The sequence below is a fragment of the Puntigrus tetrazona genome, chromosome 5 (genome assembly GCF_018831695.1).
Source record: "Puntigrus tetrazona isolate hp1 chromosome 5, ASM1883169v1, whole genome shotgun sequence".
NCBI classification, from domain to species: domain Eukaryota; kingdom Metazoa; phylum Chordata; class Actinopteri; order Cypriniformes; family Cyprinidae; genus Puntigrus; species Puntigrus tetrazona.
The window spans coordinates 27,996,863-28,017,126 of record NC_056703.1 but is presented as its reverse complement, the minus strand read 5'-3'; the positions used below and the strand labels follow the sequence as shown (position 1 = coordinate 28,017,126).

Sequence of the window (20,264 nt, the reverse complement as noted above, 5' to 3'; positions counted from 1 at the left end):
CAGCAGAACCGTGGCTCAAGGTGAGGTACCTGGAAATGATTTAGTACATGCCATTGAGAAGTCAACACTATAGCACCTAAACAAAGTACTATCGATTTCATCTAGTTTCTCTAAGCTAGGCCACTGCCACAAAGTCTAATCCATATTGCATCTTATTCTGGCCAAGAACCACCCAAAATGAGAGACTGTCTGGCTGATATATAAAACTACAAACCACAGTTCACGTGGTTTACAGTTTGAGGTTGGAAACTGCGAGAAGAGCAGAGTTGCCTGTCCTTGAAATTGATTAAAAGCTACAAAATGCACTGCATTTTAGCCTGATAATTTTGTTTAAGAGCATTTTCTACTCAAGTCCACGTGTTTTTAGGGAAATGCCTCCCTGGAAGCACTGCTTAGATTTATGCAAATAGACTTAAGTCGGGCATCCTCGACTAAAGGTACCACCAGATACTCACTCTATGCAGAACAATCCACTTCAGCAGAGCACAACATTTACCACAAGGCCTTTACGAGCTGCTTGTGCAAGAATGTTGCAACAGAATAACATGATCTATTCATTAGGCAAAGAGAATTCAGGTACCTCTGGACTGACCTAATTGAGTTAAAATTTCTTAAAAGCTCCACTGTGAACCTTAGTAACTCGGATATCATAGCTGAAATTCAAAGAACCCTCATTTGACTATGATCAAACCAGCAGTGGCGTGAAATATTTTAGAAAATTTTATCAGTTATCGTTTTGACTACTTTGTAGTTTCCCTGAGTATCAAAGATATTAGCAAGTTTTACTTTCTACATGACAACATTTTTCGATAAACACAGTGGTGTCAAAATGTGTTTTATTAGATGAGGCTAGACTTAATTTTACTTAATATTATTTTGTCTATTAAGTGAAAGTGAAACCTGGAGCAGTGAGGAGCAGTTGGGTGTTTGATGCCTTGCTCAAGGTTCTCACCTCAGTCGTGGTATTGAAGGTGGAGATAGTGTTGGTTATTTACAAACCCGCGACCTTTAGAGTACAGGCCTGTAATAAGAGGCTGTTGAGTCGGCCTTGACTTATTTCAGTTTTGAGGTGTTCAGTTTAATTTTGATTTTAGAAAATACGTGATTGCTCTCCTCGCAAATCAACAGTTTCTTGTTTTTCATTATTTCTCTTGAGCTTATTATTAATATGAGTAAAGCACCATTCAAATTAGATACTCCAAGACTTTTATTTAAGTAATTGGCCTATTGGATATGGTGACTTGCAACTTGAAATAATTTTTACTGTTTACTGAACTTTAATTTAAACATGGTTTCAGGTAATCTTTAGACATCTGCCAACAAGTACTGATTTCTTGATTTCTTCATCTTCACAGCCAAACATGACTGTGCACAGCGAACCCACTGTGTGCACGTCACTAGCAAACTAGGGGCAACGCAACCTTAGGGGAATATGAGATACGTAAGGCTTGAGCAGGCATTAGCTTATCAATGGAGACCTTGTGATCCATGTCTTGTTCTCGCTTCTCTATCTCATGTAGCCCCTCAGGCACCACAGAAGTTCTTTTTAAAGAAAGCAATCTGGGAGCAAAGCATTTTCAAGCTACATGCTCTTTCAACAGACATAGTCGCAAGTTAGGGTGAAACAAAGACAACATGAATTTTTGCCATTATCATATTTGATTTCACCCTGTTAATCAATATGCGTAATAATTTAATGAACCAGCTTTATATTTACCATAAGTTTTCATCTTAAGCGTCATCCGCAGTAATTTGGGATTTTAGCCAAAAAGATTACAAATGTTTTCAGACATTTTGGTTCTCTCTTCTTTCACTGAGTCATACCATTCATAGTGTCAACCTCAGATGACACATTCTCAAACCATTTAAGTACCGTCTGATGAAAATGTCAAAAGCTTTCTCAAAATAGCAATCTCAAATTTAATTAGCTGTCTTTGTGCAATATCCATGAGTGCACAGGCCTTTATCAGTCAACCAGGAAACAAGCTAATCCACACAGTAAGTGTACAAGGTTGACATCAAACCTTTCAAAAAAGATTTCAAAGAGATTTTTTAAGAACCTTGAATAAGGTAAAATAAATGCAGAAATAAATACACAAATATAACACAATTGTTTGTGTGTGTGTGTGCAACGCAACTGCATGTAAACTGTACTTAACAGTAATGACAGACTGAAGCAATATGCTGACATTGGCATTATGCTTCTGTGCAAACTCAAGACAGATATTAGGGGCACTTAAGGTTGTCACAAAAAAGGTGGAACCACTCTGATATGTGTCTGAATTATATTGACAGACATTATGATCAGCTGAGCATCAGCTGTTTGCACGCTTGACTAACATGACCTGCCTAAAGCTTCAAATCTAGTCTTTCCTTCATCTTAAAAAAACAAAAATGAAGCTATTCTTTCAGAATGTTCGTTCATTTATTAAAACGCAGTCAGCCTACAAAAATTCCAAAGTCATTTTTTTCCCCGTTTGCCACCTAAAATATGAAACTGCATTCATAACAGACAGACAGACAACAGCAGCTACAATACATAAATAATGATAAAATATTTGAACAAACTGAAAATCTAATCACAGTACCAAGCACTGATAAATCAGTTGCTTGCTATCTTAAAGGATTCGGTCACCAGGAATCGACCATAGAATAATGTTGGTGAGCATTAATGCTGGGATGATTGATAAATCAATGGGACACTGAAGATAATTGGCTGCTGTCCCGGTGTGTCTGTGCTCGCAGAATGAGTGAAATCAGTGGGTGAGACGTGTCTTTACAGCAGCGTCAGTACAGCATTAGAAACAGCAGATTAAAGGCGTAACTGAATGGGATGGGGGGCAAACACTTCAAAGCAGGCACATGGAGAGGGGACGTGCCTTGCACATCAAAACATGCCAGATCACTTGATACTCGCTAACAAGAGGAACGAGGTAAGATACAGAGACAATACACACATATACATTTCAATCGTGACTATCTGAAGAGTTTTAGCATGTTAATGAAAAAGGCGGTGTTAATGTAATTGGTCTTGATCTGACTATATACTATATCTGCTATGTACACTGCTACTGCTGAAGTATGGCGACTTGCAGACACATTGCTTTAATCATGTAAGATGTGCTGCTGCTGCATGAATAGGCCATAGCAGATCTAGACAGGTGGAGCTGGGGGAGGTGGGGGGTTTCAGAGGACATTAAAAAGTTCACTGTACACTTTGTAAAATTAAGAAATGAGACACTGTTCTAAAGGAATAGTTCACCCAAAAAAGAAAGTCCTGTCATCATTTACTCAATCTCAAGTAGTTCCAAACCTGTATGAATTTCTTTGTTCTGTCTAACACAAAGGAAGATATTTTGAAAAAAGTTTGTAACCAGGTTGTTTTGGTGACCCTGGTTTGATGTTTGGAACTACTGGAGTAAACGATGACAGAATTTTAATTTCTGGTTAAACTAAAAAAGTATGTCACTGTACTTTATTTACCCTCTAATTAGTATTTCATAGTGGTACATATTATTACCAAAAGTATGCTTGCTATTACCAGTTGCGTATCTATTTGGAGAGAACCTTACAACTACTTGTGGGATCAATGTACAGTAAATGTTGAGCAAGCAGTTTAACTGGCTACAAAATCATCAGAGGTCAGTCAGCTTGCGCCATGTGGCAAAGGATGCAAGATAAAGGACCTATCAGCCTTCAGTGATGATTAGGTAACGTTAAGTGTCTGATGCATCCTGAGGTCATTAATAACACATCTATCAAGTGCTCCAGAACATGCTGGCAAGCTGTCTAAACACAATTTGGGAAATCATATTGGTTAACTTCAAATTATGCTAAATTGTTTACAAAAGTAACAAAACCTACACCTACACTACTCTGTTCCATGTGTTCTATGTCAGAAGAATAGCATTAACACTTGGTAATTAATTGTGATATGGAATAACAAGAATATATATGACAAGAGCATTTTTCCAAATCTTTTCCTCATTATTATATATATTTTTTTGTATATTCCACTGTAACAGTATGAAAAAAAACAGCCCATTCGTGGTCTTCTCTACTGATTTAATTTGCAATATATCTCATTAATAATGCACTGGAATATACTAAGAATTTTAACTAAGATTTGGCCTCCCCAAATACTTTTTAGATTTTAATTTAAATATTTTCCCTCAAATTAATTATTTAAAATGCAAGTGTTATGTATATTACATGATACAGACATATATTACTACAGTGATACATGTCTGTAATATTGCTGTAGAACATTTTTATTTTTGGTCTCTTGAAGATATTTGCTAATGCTTTTACTATGTACCCAGTTCTTATTGTGTTCACAAAGTGAACCTTTGTCTTATTGTTTACACGTTAATAGAAAGTTACTCCCATAATTCACGCAAAGCGTCAAAGGGTGTAGTAAAAAGATGGATAAACAAAACCATTTGCATCACTAAAATATGACGAGGTAATTGTTAAATAGTTGCCAACAATCACTTTTATCACAGACATTTTAGTAAAATCCAGCAGTATATCTCACTTTTAGCAAGCAGAGGAGATCCACCAAATAGAGCCATAAAATATTCAACAGTAAACAAAACAACCATTGCCTTTCTCGTGGCCATTAGAGACAATCTCTCTGTTACTAGGGCCTAATATATTCCTCTACTCTCAGAGAGAGAGGGAAGGGCACAGAGGTAAAATTAATCAAACACAGAAGGTCAGGGACACACAATACTTGATTAAGGTCACACAAGCCATCACAAAGTCATTCGGCCCAATAAAGATGCCCGCTGTAGTCATTAACATGGCCGCCGCAGGGAAGCCTTATTTTCTTGATCCCTCGTGCCCAATCTCACTAACGTCTGTCCTCCACAAACAAACATGTTTAGGGCTGTTAGACCTAAAAGATTAATGAAAGGACGAAAGAGAAATGTTGCAACTCATCGGTAGGACACGTTGCATCATCACCAAACGACAGCTTTGTCCCTCTAATGTTTTGATGTTACCTAATTAAATGAAAATAATTTAATAGCATCTACTCTAATTATTCTATCAGTGAAGTCCACTATTTAAAATAATACCTTCATGAACATATCTAAAAAAAACACATGTACCCTCAACAATAGCTGTGAAAAATAACAATGCTGCAAAATATTTAATAATTTTATATTTAGATACTACTTCTTATAGAAACCCCCTCTAAAGTAACATAAGAGGAAATCAAATGTTTAGCATCTCTAGTATTATACGTATCAGTGAATTTCTAGCTACAAATGGTGGGCACAGTTTACAAAACTGTCTGTAGATTACAAATCTAAGAGTACAGTTGTCAAATCTGAGAGTATACAGGCGTCTAAATAGAGGGCTCAAATTACAAAACTGCGGGCAAAAAGATGAGGGAACTGTTTCCAAATTCATGAGTTTATTTCATAAATTGCAAAACTGCAAAACCGTAACCACAAGAAAAAAATGATTTTACTGTAGATGACCCTTGGGGAACTTCATACTCTCTCATGCTGCAGTAAATAGAATTTACAATAGGGAATTATGTCAATTATCCATCTAACTGCATGGAGTCATCTATTCCTCATAGCAGGGCTCATCGTAATGCAGTTTATTGCAACATGCTCTCTGTACTATGTTAAAATTAAAGAAGTAAAAATAATTTACAATGAAGAAAAATTGTATTTATTTTTTTTTCATTTTCGTTTGAGAAGGAAGGCATGCAAAGCATTGCGCTTCTCAATATTCATTTAATATATTTGCACACGACACTACAGATTTAAACAGTTTATTCAACTTTTTATTCAGCTTTTACATTGCTCATATAGCTCATATTGTGTAATATAGTGAGAATTCTGTAAAGAGTTCATGGCAGAAAGACACACGAGCTAATGGTGGATATTTGTACAATTATACTAAAAGGCCTCTAACTTGTTAAAAATTCAACTAACAATCTGCATGTAGCGTTTTGTGCTTCCCCACTTAAGTTTTTAATGTCTCAAGCTCAGATGGCCAAGATTAGTAAAGTCACAGAGAAGTCAGATACGAAACAATTCTCATTCAATGCTCATTCTTACAACAGCACCTTTATTTTATAGCTCTATATCATCTATAGGTTCAGTTGTTAGCTGAGACAAAGTTGATGCCTCCAGAGATATGAAAGAGCAACCTCTGAGCAAAAACATCTCCCCACACACTTTTTAACATCCTGTAAGCTTCTATAGAACAGCAGCAACCACAAATACAATACACAAGCACATACGCTGAAACACTTGAGATCACAGACAGAAGTAAACCACACCTCGGACACACGCACTCACCATCAGGACAGACAAACAGCCTTGAGAATCAAACGATGCGCATCTGTTTGTGTGTGTGTGTGTGTGTGTGCATGTGTTTGTGTCAATGTATGCAGATTCCAGTTCCTTCTTTAAGATCAGCAAGAAAAGAAAGAAAGGACTGAGAGAAAAAGAGAAATCTAGTGGTCGGACGGGTGACACCCTCTTTACATAAACACATCATGAGTGGAAGGAAAGAGAGAGAGTGTGAGAGAGTGTGTGAGAGAGAGTGAGAGTGTGTGTGTGTGTGTGTGTGTGTGTGTGTGTGTGTGTGTGTGTGTGTGTGTGTGTGTGTGTGTGTGTGTGAGAAAAAGAGAGAGTCTTTAACAAACACACCATTAAGCACTGATCATTCACCCCAGCCTCACTCAAGACATCATGCCACTTGGCTGGACTTCCATGTCTGACTGAATACACAAACATTAACGTCCACTACACACACACACACACACACTGAGAAAGAGAGAGTCCTATCTGCTCTGTTTGTGCTAGTCAAAATGGCAAGAAAAGCAGATACTCTAGAATGGTACTCTAGAAATAAACTTATTTAAATGGTCAGTCTGAATTCTCGATTCTGATTGGCTGGCAGGTATGCATAAAAAAATGTATGCACTGGTTTCAAGTCAGATGAATCTATTCTCTGAATGCATCTGCTACTTTAACTGACACACAAAAACAGAGATTGGAGTGACTTTTATTAATAGCTTCGTTATTTCAGTAACTAAAATTCAAATAACTAACTTCAAGGCTTTATATTTCGTAGAGAAGGATCCACAGGAATTAGTTTATTGATTTAACTATTTGTATTACTATATGCTACAAATTGAGTTTCTCTAACTAAGTGTAATTTGTTGAGTAAACTATTTCATTAGAAACTCTCAAAGCTCAAAACTAATGTTGTGTAATTATTTTTATTACTGTTTTGTTGTTGAGCCAAAGTATTTGTTTTTTAGATTGCAGACCGATCATGAGCACACTTGCACATTTATGCATTCTGCGTGGAATCTTTATAAATTTTTGAGATATTCAGAGCGGCACATAATGATGCACAAACCTGTTGTCTGTTTATTTATTCATTCGTTTGTTTCCTTCTAGGTCCAATCTTTTCCAGGTCCTTTTTTTGGTGCATTCTCATAAAACGCCTTCGACACTACACGAACAGCTCTTACATCTCATTCGTCATTGCATCTCAATGTGTCCTGTTGCAATGTACAAGTCGTGTCATATTTGACATCACTGACATTGATTGAATATGTCTTATCATTGACGTGACAAGAAACCTGGCATGACACGTCTTGGCACACAGTAGCATATTTTAAATGTGAACAAGCAATGATAGAATATTTTCAGGAACTTAAATATGTGTGTACTATTCGCTGCCAAATATAGCTGCTTTTAAAGCCCCTTATCTGCATGGAAAAGAGCAGCATTAACACTGAACTTCTTCTTTTGTGTTTCGCAGAAAGCAGCTTTGGATTTGCATGAAGGTGTATAAATGACGATTTTGTGGGTAAACGATTTGTAGTGAACTGTAAAAAGCGATACAGTATTCTCAAACGCCGCAACTACACGAGGAAGTGTTCAAGAACAACAAGTTGAGAAATCTCCACTTCGAATGTGTGCACATTATAAACTTTATGAAAGGACATTTCCTCTGGACGCGTCTGCCTCGCACAGTTACGGTTCACCTTGCCTTCACGAGCATTGTGGGAAATGTCAGTCACTTAAACCTCATAAAGCAATTCATCATCATGCAAGTCGCCGCTCACCGTGTATGTTTTGCTATATGTGAAACGAGTGCAAGAAACTTTATTTAACAATTTACCACTTGCTTATCTCAGCAAGCTCCATTTATAAGCAATAAAAAACACGCACGCACTAAAACAGTCATAAAATATGAGCATGTTAAACATTTCATATATTTTGTTCGTTAATCATCATAAAATATCGCTTCCTAAAAAAGGAAATAAATAATTTTTTTTATTTATTTGCATTAGAAAACCGGATAAAAAAATATAGAAATAAAATAAAAACAACTGAAAAATAATACAAATATCTGAAAAAATGTAATCTTGATAAAATCTGCTATGATATTAAACTAAACCGTAACATAAATGTCATAAAACAGCGAAGTAAACCGCGCAGCTTTAGAAACATCTATTCCCGTCTTCACACACACACACACACACACACACACACGCATGCACAAACTGTGTCAAATTAGGTGTAAAAGCTCAGTTTTGGACCCATTAAAGCAGGTGTACCTTAAATACAGGCATCTGGCCGCTGTGAACGCGTCTCTTTCACATGTGCTGATCCTGAATCCTGTCCAGTAGACGTCTCCTTCTGTACTTCTGCCTAGAAATGCACTGTAAGTTCCCTTTGCGCGTCTGTTTGGTTCTATTTCAGTCTACCTGCTCTTTTGCTCTCTGTGTGGATTTGTCTCACTCTGTCCACGGTTTCATCGCGAGTTCCACAACAATTGCTGCAGACTGTGTGTGTGTGTGTGTGTGTGTGTGTGTGTNGAACAAAATGACTAGAGAGAGAGAGAGAGAGAGAGAGAGATAGAGAGCGAGAGAAAGAAAAGAGAGGACTGCCCATGTCCTGTCTCTCTCTTTCGTTCTCTCTCGTTCTCTCTCTCCAGAGACAGGCCGCTGTCCCGCTCTGCTTGCTGTTATTTTTAGAAGCGGCCGAGCCGTGAATCAAAGGCTCGCGAAAGAAACAGGCACATGTCATACATACGCCGGGCAGATCAGGGGATGTCTATCTCACACAAACAAACACACACAATCCCCGCTCAGCCATTTGTGCAAATTTCATCAGCCCTGCTGCAGAGAACCTGCAAGTGCTTGATTTCTGTGAGGTCATTATACAGTTTGTATAATATATTGCAGTGAAACCTCCACATAGCTGCTATAATAATCAGTTTGTGCAATAATGGCCAAAAAATATGAGGCCAACCAATCTGATAGATTGGTCAAGGTCACGTAAAAAATAACAATCGGTACACACAGAGTTAGAACCAGCTTGAAATAGCAATTGAAGTTCCGAAGGATGATGCACAAAGTCTATTTTTAATAAACTGAATTCATATTTTCTAAATTGCAGTACATGAATTAAATTGCATTAGCCTGGATGATATATATACACATTAAATCGCAGCTGCACATCAGTGTCATTAAAGTCTCGTGGAGCCTTTACTAAAATCAGTTCATCACAAAACAATAAATGAGATCCGTCGGAGGACCCATTTAATTACCATAAAACATATCTGCCATGCAGGACTGACATAACATTAAAGTAATGAATAGCCTAGTTAAAGATTGCCCTCTCTTTAAAGACAACCAAACAAGATCCATCACAAGCTGAGTATTTCTGTTTTAAGCCTGACAAGAGGATTGACGACGTGAAATTAAATCATTAAAAAAAAATTGAAGTGCGGTATATGTGGCCATTAGTAAAGATTGAGAACTAGCTCGTATTTGTAAGGCAGACGTCAAGAATACGTCTTAAAGGGACAGTTCACCTAAAAATGTAAATTCTGTTATCATTCACCCATAAAATAATATTAAATATATTTGAAAGAAACCTTTAACCTTTCTGTCCGTCCATAACACATCCATTCTGTTCAAAACCATGTATTGTAAAAGTAATCTATATGAATTAATCAGCTTAAATCGACTCAATTGCATGACGATGAACAGATTTCATTTTCATTTACATAAAACATTGATTAATACACTATCCTTAAGTATCCCTTTAATGACAGATTTACTGCACAGCCATTTGTCTCTGTTCTATTCGCTCATTGCGCTCTCCGAGAAACGGTCTGCAAAACTTGTGTGTGTTTTAAGAGTGTGTCTGAACATTTTGTAGTATTTCACCCAAAAACTACCTGGTCACATTTTTAAACTAAATGAGCTGCCAGCGTCATTATTTGCAGGTAGTTGCATGTATTTTTGATAATATTTTAAGTTAAGGGAACGCATGTTAACTGTTAAGTTACTATTAACTATAAAGTATTTTAAATTAAGGATTCTAAAATACGGTCATGCAGAATAATGCATTAATGTCTGCTAATAATAATGCATTAATGTCAGCATGCTATAATATGCACGCTAAAAAGAAACTAGTTAATAGTGGCAAATGCAATTACAAAACAATACACTTATAATATATGCAATATATACATAAGGAGGTCATTTGACAGTCATGAATTTCTGCCCATAAGCTGCTTTTACCAGTCTTACACACATATGATATAGAGTAGGTGTATGTGTGTGTGTGTGTGTGTGTGTGCGTGTGCATGCGTGTGTGTCCATACGCAGGCATACTATTGTAAGGTAAAGATAGTCCAAGTGTCCAGCATGACGCAAGAACAGTTGAACGGTCAGGGGTTATTTTTAGCCCCTTCCAGGAGTGCCACAGAACAACGACTGCAGAAAACAATGTTTCTATGATCTCTGGACATAAAACTCCTTATGTCAAACTCGGGACATCGCACACAGAAAGGACTACAGCATGCTTATGAATTATTCATGAGCTCATGCTGTAAAACATTCAACAACAGACAAGTGCGGTTCATTAAACACTGAAACACGCATTAAGCGTTAAATACTGTTCCAAAAATACAGTCAAAGACACATTTTTTTATTCACTCCAAAAAAAAAGAAAGAAAGGAAAATGGCGTCATCCTTCGCTCACCGTTAAGTTGTTCTAAACCTGCACGAATTTCTTCCTTTTGTGTGCTGCAGAAAAAAGAAACTCATAGAGGATTGGAAAGTAAATGATGACAGAATTTTATTTTTGAGTGGACTGTCACTTTAAGTGTTAACTGAAAACGTTTGATGCTTTTTGGCCATTCGCCTAAACGAAAATGGCATTTTGAGGGCCTAAAAATGGGTTTCAGTGTGCTAGTTTTTAAAAAGTTATATTGTTATTGTCTCTGTGTATCCTACAAAAACACCAATTTTGAAAACAGTGACGCCATCTGCACTTGTATTATGCGTTTAGGACATCATTGTCTGTCGTGAGGCAGTCTTGGCAGAGGCAGTAAAAATACAAACTTCACCATCTAAAAAGGTCAACAGCCAATTCAGTGATACTGAAAGAACATTTTCTCAAGAATAACATCACTGATGTACGAAGTAAATGGCATTATCGTATACAATTGGGCAATTATTTACCATCTTCAACAGTAATCTGAAACATGCCCAACAATGTTTCTATTTGATTAATTGCGATAAGCTTTGGTTTTATGAAAGACATTTGCAATTCTTTAGTTCTGGTATATAAGTATGTCAACCCTGAGTTCTTGCAAACACTCTTGCAACTGTTTAAATTTCCACTTAATGCAGAACTGAATTTGACTCAAAAATAACATCATGGTGCATATCAGTTAATATGCAGTTAATGTGCATATATATCAGTAAAAATAAAGTCAGCATTATGACTTTAAGTATAAAATAACTGCTTATTATGAATAATAACAATATGAATGAGAACCAAATTTATCTCACGTTCCCCTTGACATTGGATCTACTGAAATGTTCCATTAAAAAGTCAATTTCATTAACTTAATTAAACTGAAGAAAACTTTCCCACAGTTTCATACAAAACAAAACAAGAACAAGTCAGTTTAACTACAATAAATCAATTTAGTAGCGAACAATGCTGTATATTAGCATGCTTAATGTAATTCAAAACCATGCAACTTCCCTTTTTATCTTATTAAGTACTGCACGTCTGACACAGAAATTAAATAATTCTACTAACAAATTACTTTTTAGACTATTAGAATGGTTAGAGTTGCAAAAAGGGAACATTTACAACCGAATTTCAAAAATATGCATACGGTGCCAGCTTTATGCAATTAATCTCATTCTTAATGTTTCGGCCTCCAAAAGCCATGGAAATAAAGTCAATAAAACAAACAGCTATTGAGCCTGTGTTCAACCCGAGAGCAGACAGAACACACTGAGTCTGTAGATAGACCACAGACAGCAATAGCATCATTACACCGCACAATGAAATGAAACATGTATGGAAGGAAATGACAGTTAGATGACATTTCCCGTGAGTCTGCACACGGCCGTTAATCAAGCTGCCCCTGTGTTTGTGTCAGTCACACCTCTCTCTGTGCCTCTATGATTCATGTGAACTCATCATTTCCTCTTACATCTCACAAGAGCATCACGGTGTCAAAGGCACACAGATGTATACCAGACATGAGTGACTTGATACTGACTAAAAATTTGTTAAGGCACTCAAATATGTACTAGCTTCTGAGACCTTTGACCAAGGAATATTTGAAAATGTACATGATATTTGACATTTAAGATTATATTAATTTCATATAATAATATGGAAACATGGAATTCACTGCTGCATTTTCTGGAAAATAAGTCGCACCTGAATATAAATTGCTCTAAAAAAAGAAAGTAGAAATGATCTACAGAGATATAATTTTGCACAGAAAGGTAGCAAATCCACACTAACATATAGACGAGACCGAATAAACTAAACTGAACAGAATCTAAGATATAAAGGGGACTTAATGACATTAATGACGAGAGACGCCTGAACATAATGACACAATTAAGACAGACAGACAGAAACGCACAGAAAGTCACACATGGCACATGAGGAATGAAAACAAACCAACAAACAAAACACAGCAGTACATTGCAGCCCACTTGAAATGAAAATGCTAATTCATTCTTTGCCACTAGGTGCCGCTTTTAGAGTGGTAAAATAGCTGCTTTTCCATTAATGGCTGTGAACACTGAACTCAAATGAAATGTACGAATCAGACCAATCAGAGCAGATTAGCATCACACAAAGGAGTGGTTTGGAGAAATGAATCACAGAGTGAGTCATTTGGGAGTCGTTGAGCAAATAAGGTAAAAATAAACGCATATTATAAGACAATGAAAGCGTTTTGTGACCTTGCATCCATGTAAACTTGTTACTGGGGATTCCCAAAATCAAAATATGAACCTTTCATAAGCCATAATTGGGGCACTTTAATTGCCATATAAAAGTCGCTTTGGAATATAACATTTCAGATGCTTGAAAAAAACAGGAGACTTACAATATATTCTGGAAAATATCTGTCATGACCAGTGTAGGTAGGAAGCTGTCATATTTAGAAGCTCTCAGAAGCTCTATAATTGGTGTCTCACATGACGGCCTATATTTGCTCCCAAAAGTTCACAACAACACCACTGACCACCAACACTGAAGCATCACCTGTCTTCACTATTTTCTCTACACAAATTACTTGACAGACCCCTTTGTAAAAATATAATACTTCTATTCACTCACCCTAAAAAGGTTTCACATTTGAAATCTGAGATATTCAGAAGTTGGGTATGTTTGTTCCTAGTTATCAAAGGACAAGAGGACATCGAGCAACTATAAATAATTTGTCCAGTTATGTGACAGATAAATTTGTGCCAGGACTGGATGCACACTACCTTTGACATCAGTGACAAAAAGTATGTATTTTTTTTAAAGTATGGCTCCATTTTAAAAGCTGCTTGGTTTTTTAATTGGCTATACTAACAATGCATGTGTCATGGATCTTCAGAGAACACACAAGAATGAAGATGAATGCAGAAGGTAGTTTTTAATAAATCCAATAGGATCCACATTTTGTATGAAGCCTCTATTTGTAAAAGGGTATTCTCAAGGCATTATAATGAATGTATAAAACCTTATAATGTGTTCTAAAATGTAACGATATATAATAATGTATATATATGTGATTATTACATTTAAGAGTATGATTATTTACAACACACAATGAACACCATATTAAATCTACTTCTTTTATGGTCTGTATCATATCTTAACATTGTTTATTTAAGATCTGCACCGTACCTTACAATATGTCGTGAGAGGTTAGGTGCTGAGTGTTATTTGAGTGTTTCCTGTGAGGCTAATATTAAGGCTAATGCGAGCTAGCTAATACATTCTACTGAAAAAGAATGGGATGTTTATTAATAAAGTATTTGTAGAATTAGGTATGGTAGGTATAATGTGCACATGCTTGCAAAGTAACCTATACTCAGTATGCCTGTTGAGGAACCATCAAAATAAAGTGTTAGCATAAAATTAGCACACTAGTAATACATAAAAAATAATGAAGGCTAGTTGACACGTACTTCTATAGCATACCATCAAAATAATAGAACTAATATAAATGTGTCATTAGACATTCATCTGATCTGATATCTGATCTATGGCCGCTTGAGAAAAAATGTGTAGTATTAGCATTATTACTATTATTATTATTAGTAGTAGTATTAATTATTATTATTATTACTTAAAGTAACAAGTAAAATGGTAAGATTTGAGACTTAAAAAGCTATAATTCTCCATTGTAATCTAAGTGGATGAATTCCTAAGTGGATGTTCATTGTGCTTCATAGAAAGTGTTATGCTATTCTTTATAATTTGCATAAAGAAAACAGTGTAGCAAATCAGCTCATTAAGAAAAATGTTTTCTTGTTAAATTCATTGCAATCATTTATATCAGCTGGAAGCAGTAACTGTAGCAGAATTACATTGCCATCAATTAATCTGTTAGTTCAGTGAATATTCAGTGTAAGTTCATATAAATTTGTGACCACACAATTACCTTCTTACAGTATCAATCCATTAGAGCATGTAGAGTATGTAACTCACATAACAACACACAATCATAAATACACTCATACATGGGGAAAGTGCAAAGGCTTGATAGTAAACCATCAGGAAAAACAGAGAATGGAAATTCAGTTAACCAAATGTAAATCATCTGCACAGTTAATAACGGGGTCTATAACTAATGCCGAACCTCTGATTAGTACAATACTTCCATTGCCTCATTGGTGCGGGTCCAGATGCAGTCTTGGATGAGAATTTCTTCCCAGGTAGAAGGTGAAAAGAGCTAAGAGAGAGATCCGCTGAGATCTGAGAATCATTGGTTGAAGGCCTGGCACAAAACTTAAGACTGGCTGTATGGAGGCCCACCAGACAAGGTTGCACTGGCAGACGAGAGGAAGAAAGACATGAAAGAAACCAGAACAGGGGCGGGTCACCGAAGTGAGGCCTTTTGAAGTCTGTGAAGGTCATACTTCTTGTGGGTCAAAGAGCCAATGATGTCTTGAACTTTTGGAGGTAGAGTTTTATGGTTCTTTGTAGTATAACAAATAAATTGTGTCTGATTGGTCAAAACACGCACAGACATTTACACCGATCCGCCACATTTCACAGCTGCAGTGAGTCTTAAAAACCCATCTGAAAACCCACAGACAAACAGAGAGAGACAGAAGGATGGAACAGAGAGGTGAAGAGAGCCATAAAGCAAAAGTGGGGAAGAGAAAATGATTGAAAAGGAGTGAAAGCTGATTCAAAGGCTGATAAAAGCATCTGTGATCAACACGTCCTTCTCTTTCATGTGAATGGAAAGCAGAGGAATAAATGATACCAGGTGTGAGATCTAACTCAAGGCCTATTGGGCTAATTCTGTGTCCCAATCAATGTGGGATATTTCTACTAAATATCACAAACTTCCAACCATATCAGCATTTTGCTGAGTGAAGACTCAGAACACATAGGGCCATACCAGAATTTGATTTTCAGGTATACAATTATCAACGGCAATAAAATGTACCGCACATCTGACAACAGATTTAGTGTCAAAACCTCCAATCACGTATGCATTTGTTTCCTCAAAAGTCATTATTTATCATTAACATAGTGCTTATGTGACAGCATGCATCTCCAGAATGACCAAATAGTTAAATCCAAGTCCACTTCATGTGTTGAACGAAGCAAAACGAAAGCTTTCCTAGCTGATGCCGTATAATTTGATTTTGAAATATACTGTACCTACAATCTATGTATGGAAAGAGAATGGGTGATAATAAGAGACGTCTGGATGAGCAACACGATCCAGAAAGAGATTATTACCCAGTTTGTTCATGCTGTTCAAAACTGTGCCACAGACTGTGATGTCTATGGACTGACAGCTAATAGTACAACAGATGTCAGCACTTCAGAACAATTTCCTTGCGGCCTTCAGTATGCTGACAGTAATCTTGAGTCACGCGTGCTCATGGAGTCATGAGTGTGTGACCCTGAAAATGGAGAGACTAAAGGCCTTAAAGGAATAGTTAGTCCGATTCACTCATCCTCAAGCAACCCAATACATAGATGTGCTTATTTCTTTATCAGAAAAAATTTTGCTAAATTTTGCATTAAATACCCTGCACACAATGGATCCACTGCTGTAAACGGGAGTCTGAACCACTAATGAAAACAAAAGCACAATAATCCACAAGTAATTCAAAGCAATATTATTAATAGAGGACTATTATCAATGGTTTGAAGTTAAAAGTGCCTTATTGGATTTGTTTATAAGAAACATCAAGCCATGAGTTAGTTCTGGCTGGAAACGTGAGTCACGCATGCATCAGCTGATCCGTGTCTATAGGGATGGATATCAGAGCACCCAAATAGAAGATCTTTTAGCATTATCGGCATCTTTGTTGAATTGTGAATTCGACAGGCAAACTCTATCATCTCACATTTCCACAGTCAGCAGAAGTGAGAGAAAAATGTTTATTACGTTTGAAATATGGATATTTATCATACAAAAACGCATGGATTGCCTACAGGGCCTTTATTCACCCCCCGGAGCCGTGTGAGGGATGTTTTATTAGGAATATATACGCACATTATTTCAAGGCTTCCAAACTGAATATAGCTACCACCCATTTAAGCCCATTCAAAGGCTTGGAGGGGTCTGCACGATTTTTAATATAACGTCGACAGAACTTCGTCTGACAGAAGAAAGTCACATACGCCTCCTTAGACTTGACACACACGCAAGTTGCCAGGCTGATGACACCAACAGCTTTGCTCAGTTACTGACATATGTGTGTTACTGACTAAAGTGACTGACTCAAGAACAAGTTTAGAAGGCATCTTCACTTGTTGCATAAAGAAGTATATCAAGAGATCAAGCACACACATCACACATGGCTTTTGTATGAACAACAAGTGTAAGAACAAAAGATTAATGGGGCACATGGCCAAAAACTCTACCTCTTCGGTGCCAGGCACATTTTATTGAGTCATAAGTAAATCCAGAGAAAAAGCAAGCATGTACTGTACCTGCTGAGGTGGGCAGAAAGTCTGTCTCGCGTGCAGATGTAGCTGTTTTTTGATGTTCTCGCTCAAACACTGACACACTCTTGATTTTTGCTCCAGGGAATCTGCTTCCAGGCTCAGAAGACAATCACATTTCTGCTGAGACACATACAGAGAGAGACAATTAATATTGCAACATACAAATGTTTATGGGGTTCGGTCAACTGAAGTGAGAGAAAAAAAAAATTTTTGGCTTTGTTGGTCTTGGTTTTGTTTGTAGTGCAGAGATTTTTACTGCCAGAAGTGATTAGAGATATGGGTATCCATTTTGTTAATGTCTTAAGACTCCAACTGTGCACTTTTTCTGGTTTAAAGACAGAAGGATGCTGTCATAACAATGCTAATTGAAGATCATTATTTTCAAATTATTTACTACTTACATTTTGAGAAAAACATAGTTAATTTCTATATATTACTTTATGCATTTGTGTGTGGTGTGTGTGCGTATATAATTATATTAATGTATAATTTAATTATACATTAATTTGCAACTACATGTCTACTAACTGCCAGAGTGGACTGTTAAAGTAGGTTTAGGGTTAGTAGAATAAGTTGACCAACACTCTCTCGGTCAGAATGTTGTATGTTAGTAGAATGTCTAAAGTGGATTATAGAAAAAAAGTGTTATCATATACAGTAGTCAACATAAAGTGGATTAAAACCTTTCACATAATTCTGCCATTTTCTCTTAGAACTGCAATATGTTAACTGGTGAAAACTCAATTCTGATTGAGTCCATTTTAATCAATTATTTATGTATTTATTAAATTAAATACTAGAAACGGTGTATCAGGTGTAAACACGTCTTCTAGGTTATTTGATCACAGGTCATAGATGAAGTTTAGCATGGGTGATAGCTTTTCTGCCTTTTTGCCAGACAGAAGAGAAACTAAATCTAGGAGGAAGCTTTTATTGTTTGAGGAGTGATGAAACGCAGTGGCTTCTCAGCCCAGCACCAAAATCAATATAAGTCATTCTGCTGCATCAATCATTTCAACTTAATAAAGCGGCCTGAGACCATCTGTCTCAGCCTCAGACCAAAGCTGCATATAGCCAATAATGATGATGTCATTCTTGAGAGGCATTAAAAAATTGTTATCGAAAAGTTTCCCTTAATGGAAATTGCCCTTATTGACTCAATGTTATCCTAGCTCTGTATAATTTCCTCATTTTCACAAAAGGAAAGGTTAGGAAGAAGAATCTCTTTTGTAAAGAATGACAGTGTGAATATCAAATTTTCATTTCCTCTTTACATCCCCATAACTGTATGTCCCATCACATAAAAAACTATGTTGTGATGTTTTGACTGACACTTTAATAAAATGGTCATCGTTTTACATCAGGCCCACAAAGGTCAATAGACCGAAACGTTGCTTTTTCTACAAAAAAATTCTAGCATGGATTTATAGTGTGCGGGATTATTATTTTTACTAATTATATTCAATACTACTGTCGGAATTTTTCATATGCACTTATCAATTTCTCTGGTGTCCTGAGTTTTACATTAAAAGGAGTTTATGAAATAGGACTCTAAAATAAGTCATTAAACATTCAACAATTCCACTGAGATGACAAAAGATTAGCTAATTCACACAGCCTCCACCACAAAACAGAGTAACTGGGGATATCCAATTCCAGAAATGTGTTCCTGGACAGCTATCAGCCAGATCTTCAGCTCAGATATAGGCTGCATCTGGCTGCCTCAGGGACCAAGAGACTTCTGTTCCAATATTTCCCAGCTGCTGCTGGTCTTCATCCAGCCACAGAGTCCCTGAACCAGGACGACTGGCTGTGGTACATTAGGATAACTGTCAGAGCACATGGGGCATTTTTATGATGCAGTCAGAGATTTGACTGGTTGGGCATTAATATTAAACACACAGGGAAAACAGGTCTTTTTCATTCAGTAGTTTTCCTTCTTTTTCACTGCAGATCACACTGCAGTTAAAGAGAAGGCTATTTTAAGGGTCTGTGTGCCTAACATTTTAATGAAGGGCCTGTGTGGGATTTTAAAGCTGGACATATCTAACAGAACTTTAGGCTTTTTTTAGGGACACCATCTTTATCAACTATTTACAGATGTCATACATTACAGGCCACCAAGATTTAACAGTTTGTCCCAAAATGAGGTCAAACAGATGCTTGACCTTCATACAAGTGTATATGAACGTCACCTCTGAAAGTCACCTCTGCTGGAATTCAAGTATTTTTATAAAGCAGTAAAGGCCTTTTCTTATTAAAAGTGAAAATATGGCACAATCGCTCTTTTAAATCGAAATGATAGATCCATAATGGGACAATTCATTTGAAACAAATCTTTAATATGAATCAAAAACTACGAGTCATGTCAGAGACTGGCTTGTTTTTTGGTTTTTTTTGCATGTGCAACATATAATAGGTTCTGTACAGGAAACAGAAATGTTTACCTCCCAAGTCTGTTACTAGGTCCAACAAGCCATGCAACTCTCACATCATGCTCTCATGCAGTGAAAAATACATTGCAGAGCAAGAAGGAAACTGACAACTGATGTCAGGACAAATATCTGTAGTGTCTTAGTTCAAGCAGTATGTGAACTGATGGCTTTTTCATGTTTACTTAATATGAAATAAACATGAATGATCATCAGACTGTATAATCACAGTGTGATTACACAGGGAGGGTTGGGGTCTTGCTTTTTTTTAAAGTTAATTTGGGGGGGGGGGGGGGTTGACAAAATGGCA

At 36.6% G+C, this 20,264-nt stretch overlaps 1 protein-coding gene across 2 annotated transcripts in view; it reads right to left on the bottom strand.

Annotated features, from left to right (window-relative positions):
* The window catches only part of LOC122344870 (regulator of G-protein signaling 3-like), a 74,897-nt gene that overhangs the window by 42,272 nt on the left and 12,361 nt on the right, over positions 1–20,264 (bottom strand). The window contains exon 11 of one of the 2 annotated variants that reach the window (XM_043238468.1): positions 17,508–17,639. In XM_043238468.1, the coding sequence (XP_043094403.1) occupies positions 17,508–17,639 (132 nt within the window). Of the gene's footprint in view, positions 1–8,605; positions 8,858–17,507; positions 17,640–20,264 lie in introns of those variants that run through there. The other variant, XM_043238464.1, reaches the window with a different exon arrangement.